Here is a 7,397-nt window from a genome sequence, read left to right on the forward strand (position 1 = left end):
TAACACTCCTAGGTAGGTCGTTCTCCATACTTCTAGCTACATGTTTGCAACATTTCAAGAAGATTGGTTGAGTGGATAGACCGTGAACAGGTAACAAACAAAATTACTTTCACATTTATAATATTAGTTAGGATTAGGATCGGAATAAAAATGATAATCCCTTCAAATTAAACTATAAAATCAATCACGTAACCCACTCATGTTACTGTTTTAAACACAGTAATAATGACTCAGATCGATAAGAATTGAAATTTATCAGAGAAGGTGTGTTTGTTATCACGTGGGTGTGACTCAATGGAGGCGTGATTTTTTATAAGTCTTTATTTGTATATAAACAAATAAGTAAAAATATATTAGAACAAATCACACAGATTGAGCTAGCCCTAAAATAGGTTCTTGACTTGTGTTATGGGATACTAAGTCAACGATACTATATTCTATAACATAATAAACATTCAATACCCGGGCCAATCAGAAAAAGATCATTTTCCATCATGAACCCGGGACCTCTCTGTTCAGAGGGAAGCACTTTACCACTGCGCCACCGAGGGCGGGAATAACTTTATTAAAGCATAAGATAATGTATTTTTAACCCCCGCCTACAAAAGAAGAGGAGTTATAAGTTTAACGTGTATATCTATATGACGACCTCGGTGGCGCAGTGGTAAAGTGCTTGCCTCTGAACCAAGAGGTCCCGAGTTCGATCCCCGGTCGGGTCACGATGGAAAATGATCTTTTTCTGATTTTTATCTATATATGTATTTGTTATAAAATATAGTATCGTTGAGTTCGAACTTACTTTGGGGCTAGCTCAATCTGTGTGATTTGTCCTAATTTATTTATTTATTTAATAACTTAACTAAAACTTGACAAGGAAAATCGTCTACGATTAACCTTCTATACCTTAGTTCTACCTACCAAGTACTATTATCAGATAATATATCCAATAATTTGGATATATTATGACAGATTACACCCATAATATTCTAGCGATTATTCGATTAAGCTGTCGATAAAGATTAGTATAAAAATCTTCGCGAAATATTTCTGCTTCATCATTGGCAGAAAGCGTTGATCGAATCAAGAATTTCAACTGGATCTATTCGAATCGATTGCCATAATGTTCCGATTCGGCTTTGTGGTTCTGCTGGTGATCTGTTGCCAGGGTGCTTTCGGTGATGACGTCACTGACGGTACAGAGTTGGTGTTAAGTTTCTTGGTAAGGATTATTTCTAATAAGTTTTTAGATTTAGATTTTAGTTTAAAAAGTTTGAGAACCTTAGGATAGTTTTAGGGTAGTCGTATAAGCATTATATATATATATATATATATATTTTGTTCGTTGAGTTAGTATCCTATAACAGAAGTCTCGAACTTACTTTGAGGCTAGCTCAATCTGTGTGATTTGTCTTAATATATATATATTTGTTTTTAGGTTCACAGACATGGAGACAGAACACCCATGCAATCTTCTATAGCTATGTCGACTGATCTAGAAACTTTGGAGGCATTATCAGCTCCATACGGTTATGGACAACTGACACAGGTAAGATCTTAATCCAAGGTCAAATATAATTTTCATTGTATTTTGCTATCATAATAGCGTAACAGATAAAGAAAGGAGTATCAATGGATATGGCAAAAGACAGAACAAAATGGAAGGAACTTACATACTGTGCCGACCCCACATGAGTGGGATAAGGTCAAGAAGAAGAAGAATAGCGTAACAGATAAGTACCTACATTTAGGCAGAATTTAGGACTACTGCTTGCGATGCTTGTAGCGGAAAGAAAACAACTATTATAGAAATAATGTTAAAGCCAGATTAACAAAATAATATGGGGCTTGTACAGTACAGAAAGCTCAGCAAACGTCTGAGCGAATTCCCATTGCAATTCAGCGTGGAAATACAGCCTGTGTGATGAGAACTTTGCCTATGGAGCCAACTCTAGACATTTTTAGTTTATAATTTACTAGCTACCGCGGCTTCGCTCGCGTTAATTTCTACACGATAGTCATTTTGGATTTTTGAAAAAAATAGCCTATGTTTGAATGGGGTTCTTTAACTAAATGCATGTATATATTTTTAGTTGTATAGCGGCTAGGGTTCACTTTTCACGTGTTTTTTCGGTGGTTATTTATATACATTTGTCTTCATTAACGTTTCAGGCCGGCAAGAGCAGGGCCTACAAACTGGGCCAATTCATCCGAGAGAGATACAATGAATTGCTTTCACCGAACTACAACCGTTCGGAAGTCTACATCAGGTTTGAACATATTAATAATTAATCCGTGTATACATCTATCTCTGTGTCTTATATAAGCTAGCATGTGAGTGACAAACTCAACCATAATTAAAAAACTAAAGTTTTGTAACAACTTTTTTTTTGACGTGATCACCATAAACGTAATATTTAATGTAGCTGTGAAGCTTTCTTTGCGAACATGAACATGGTGTGATTTCACTTGTTCGTGTCATTTAGTATGGAGCGTTTGGACTAGCCCAAAAATGATTGATTTTATTTTTGTCATATCTTTGAAAGTTTTGTCATTATCACAGTATTTTTTTCAATTGTGTTTCTATTAATATATGGACCTTTGAATAGACGTGAATACAAAGTTCTGTCAACTATTGTCAACCACCAGCGACGTTAAAATTAGTATTACAACACAAACGTGGTCTCGATAGCTCAGAGGTTAACAGCATTGTCCTAGATAGGCTTGGAGTAGGGTTCTATTCCCGCTCGAGCCCTGAATTGTTTTATCTCATTATTTTATTTATTCCACAGGTCCACAGATGTCACCAGGGCTAAGATGACGATCCTTGCAGCATTGGCTGCCGTCTACCCTCCCTCTGGAGAGCGGTGGAGCGAGGACCTCAACTGGGAGCCAGTACCTTACACTACTGTGCCTCTGAAGTATGATTTTGTAAGTAAATTACCTTTTATATATTCATTTCAATTGTAGCTACAAATCGAAAATCTTGTCATGTTTGCGGAACCCCGTCTCTAACGGTGTTATATTAGAGATTATATTCATCATCATAATCATCTACAGCCCATGCATGCCTCCATGCGTCTACGCCAACCATCTCTGTCCTGGGCCATCCCCATCCAGTTGTTGTCAGCAATTTCCTTTACATCGTCGACCCATCTAACTGCTGGATGCCGTACACTCCGATTACCATTTCTGGATTGTATATATGCCTCTAATCTTGGAAATATCAACACCGCGATCCAGTCTTGTCAGTCCAACTATTAACGTAATGTGACTATAGTATTCTAAACTATCTCTTTCAGCTGATATGGATTGGGCGTTACACATGTGGCGCGATAGATGACTTTTTACTTGGATAATAATAAATATGATTTAAACTTAATCAGAAATACCACCATGTGGCAATCTCCGGGATTACTATCATTACTATCCATCGTATTTGCAATAATTTATAATTATCTAGACTATTCGTCTATTATATATAGTTGTCGCTCTAGTTTGTCAGGTACAAACTATATATCATTTAAAATCTCTATTAACTATAACTGTTAAGAGATTGATTCTTTATTGCGATGGATAAATTGTTTTGACCAGCAGCCGGTGATTAAAATATCAATACCCGGTGCAGTTTTAACCTTTCTTTTTCCTTTCAGAACTCTGCATCAGTCAACTGCCCAACATTGTCAAATGCCATCTTGACATTGTATTTTGTATCCAATAAAGACTACACAGCCAAGTATACCGACGTCCTGAGCGTGATATCCAATCAACTCAATTTTAACATCTCGAGCTATCCTGCTCTTATATACAGCGTTTTTGATGTCTACGCCAGCCAGGTAATTTTATTCTTCTCCTCTAGTTCTTATTCATTTCCATTCGGTAGTCGGTAGTCGTTCTTCCCTTCTATTCAATAGTCAATGATAGTTTGTCTTCTTTCCCATTCGGTAGTCAATTGTAGCTTCACCTTTCAGATTGTAGGCCGTACAAAAATAGGAAACGTTTTTCTACTTCTAAATATTGTCTAAATATGAATATGGCTAAATATGATTAAAGACAAGGTTTCCATTTTTCAAAATTTATTTGCACATGTTTATTGTGATTATAACTTCGTCAAAAAAAACCCAGCAATCCAATCACAATCGTAATCTATCTATAGTCGTTAATAATATATGCTGAAAAGATTGCCAACATAATGAAATCGATTTTTCATGATTTCATTAGTGCAAAAATTTTGAAACTTTGCATTCTACTTTCAGCTTAGTCTTGGCATAGACCTGACTCCAGAACTTGACGCCATCTTGGACCAAATAGAAGTAGCTGCCGGCGAGTCCATGGGATTAACTTTTGGACTTGACGAGTATATACCTCTGCAAGCAGGTAATAATCTAGTTTACACACATCATCATACATCTACACCTTTTCCTTTCTAGACAGTTAAGCATATTATGTATTTCGATTTTTCTGTCGACGACCTCCGTGGCCTAATGGTCATCATGCCGGCCTGCTACACAGGAGGTCCCGGGTTAGATCACCGATCAGATCAACATGAAAAATGATTTTGACATGAAAAAATGGTCTTGGATGTTTATCTATATTATGTATAAGTTATAGAATATAGTATCGTTGAGTTAGTATCCCATTACAAGTCTCGAATTTACCTTGTGGCTAACTCAGTCTGTGTGAATTGTCCTAATAAATTTATTTATTTATATTCTTTCGGCTTTCTCTCGTTATTTCAATTTCAATAATTACTGAATGAAGAATTAGGTAGGTAAGCTGGAATTAGGTATGCTGCTGTTATATTTATATTTGATCATGTTGGTATGCTTTGTTACTATCGAAGCATTCACTGGACCATCATATATATATATATATATATATATATATATATATATATATATATATATATATATATATTATAATCAGCACTCGGATCACAATCATAACTTGTTTATATACCTTTTGACTATGTACATTATGTACATTTATATATTATTAGAAAAAAAAAAACATTGTAAGAAACAATAATGGTAAGCCGATCTGGCATGATAGGGACCAACACTGTTCAAATGAGTTTCTTTCGGCATTTCTTCTCAGCAGTGGTCGTTCCGAAATGCCAGTAGTTTGTAGTTTGTGAGAAATAACTATAAATATAAAAATTTACGAGAAAAAGTGCCTGTGAAGTTCTAATTTCTGAATAAATGATTTGAATTTGAATCTATTTTACTAAATTTGAGATGGCGCCATCTAATAATTACTATTACAATTCATTCTCCAGGAGTTCTTCTTAAAGAATTCTACACGTACGCTGACCTGGCCATCTCTGGTGAGGACACTCCCAGGCTGAGGATCTACTCGGCCCACGATTTCAACGTGTACTCGTTCGAAGCCGTCACCAAGGTGAACCGGCAAGGGGTGCCCAAGTACGCGTCAGCGTATACCTTGGAACTCAGGAAGGTCACCAGCACTGGGAAATACGTTGTTCTGGTAAGAGCTTTCTCAGAATATCAAAATTTTATTATAGAATTTTAATGAAAAGAAGAAGTTTTGTTTGTCGAATTAATGGAAATTAGTAACACCCGGTGGTTTCTGCGAAGCTCAGTATCCGCTTTAGTACTGTTTCTCTTTTACGTCAAACGGGTTTGGCAACCTTAGTTGTTAAGCTAACAGATGTTTGACTACAACATTACTAAAAGATACATTGTTTGATTACATTAAAAATCTTTCTCTAGTGCAACTCTTTCGCGGTAATTTTAAAAGATTCTGGTAAATATTATTAAGTACATACTTCTTTATTTTACATAGCGAAAGTTTGATTGTGTGCAGTGTGTAAAGATGTACCTATGTTACTCAATCATGCAAATTCTACTGGACTAATTTCGGCGAAATTTTGATACATTTGGGTGGAATATAACCTAGAATAGCAGATAGGATATATATTTTTTTAATTCCTAAGTCCCTATTCGCTGTTAGTTGTTCACATATGTTGATGATTTATTAATGATATTCCAATCATCCAGCCCGTGTACCTACCGTCTCCTGGCGAGGACGTGGTCTACCTGCAAGTGGAAGGCTGCGACGTGCTCTGTGACTACGACCAGTTCGTGGCTCTGACTGAAGGGAACTCCAGGGACATCGACTCCTGGAGGGACGAGTGCGGCTTCACCGAAGACCTGGTGGTTGATGAGTCTTCTTACGAATAAAAGTAGAAATATACCCATGACGCAACAGAAATGCTGTTGATAACAGAGCGTTCCCATTTATTAATTAAATTGAATCGATAATATGCTGGCTTTATTGAGTATCGTATGTAGATTCAAAAGTAGTTTATATAATAGCCTCGTAGCCCCGGTTCCGTCGCGCTCCGTCAGGTTGACGTCCGTCGATGGATCAACGCAAACAACATACAAATTGTATGAAGTTTACATTTCAGTGCCAAAACTTGTAAACAACTGAGCACAACGGAGCTACATCACCAGCGCGACTGAGCAATAGGCATGGCTTTCTGCAACTAACATCCGAACGAACTATGTAAAGATTTATCTACTAATTGCAACTTGTTTGACGTCGCGGGTATATTGAAGAAAATGAGATTAATTATTGCATCGGTGCTTTTGCTAAAAAATTAAATAAAAATTTTGTTATCCGTCTATTTTAATTATATTTTTTATTGTTATATTTGTAAAATATTTTTGTTATTAAAAAATCTAAGCAATTAATGGCTTCTCTTTCTGTTTCCCTTTTCAATCCACACTTGATAAATTAAATCATAAAAAGCGGACCAATCAAAATATATTATATACATAATTAAGATTATATACCAATGTTAAAATATATATTTTATTAGTTGCGCGCCAAGTCTTCGCACCCGTGGGAATTTCGGGATAAAAGTATCCTTTGTGGTAATATTAGGTTATATTCTACCCGTGTAACAAATTTCATAATAATCCGTCCAGTAGATTTTGTATGAATTACTAACAAACATCCACACAAACTTTTGCATTTTAATATTTGCTAAAGGATAAAATTATAAATAAATAAACGAATAATTTTTAACACTTTTTATATTACAAGCACACACAGCGAAATGTATTTACAAAACTTATATACAAACATAATTATTTACAATACATATATTTTTAATTTAATGTTTCATAAATTATTCTAAATCTTACTTAACCCATTATGACTTAAGACAATATTACCCGCTTCAGAACTTAGATTAAGTATGTTTTTCATTATACACATAAACAACAAAATCTTTGTGTGTAAAAGTACAAAAAAGTGTAAAATTGTAAAAAGTCTTAAAGTGCAACCTTAAATTTAAAAAAAAAATGGCATGTGCTTTGCAGACAGAACTGAAAACTTCAGAAGGTGCGAAGAATTTGAATGGTTGTCCT

General features: G+C 35.3%; 1 protein-coding gene across 1 annotated transcript; it reads left to right on the top strand.

Moving 5' to 3' along the window:
- The first annotated feature begins 1,068 nt into the window (after positions 1-1,068).
- Positions 1,069-6,701, top strand: LOC128678625 (prostatic acid phosphatase-like). Its single transcript, XM_053760271.2, has 8 exons — positions 1,069-1,219; positions 1,436-1,546; positions 2,170-2,267; positions 2,790-2,928; positions 3,651-3,833; positions 4,254-4,374; positions 5,276-5,484; positions 6,018-6,701. The coding sequence occupies exons 1-8, from the start codon at positions 1,121-1,123 to the stop codon at positions 6,198-6,200; spliced, it is 1,143 nt and encodes a 380-aa protein (XP_053616246.1). The 5' UTR covers positions 1,069-1,120; the 3' UTR covers positions 6,201-6,701.
- The last annotated feature ends 696 nt before the right edge of the window (positions 6,702-7,397 follow it).

This window comes from Plodia interpunctella, chromosome 20 (assembly GCF_027563975.2).
Source record: "Plodia interpunctella isolate USDA-ARS_2022_Savannah chromosome 20, ilPloInte3.2, whole genome shotgun sequence".
Lineage (NCBI taxonomy): Eukaryota > Metazoa > Arthropoda > Insecta > Lepidoptera > Pyralidae > Plodia > Plodia interpunctella.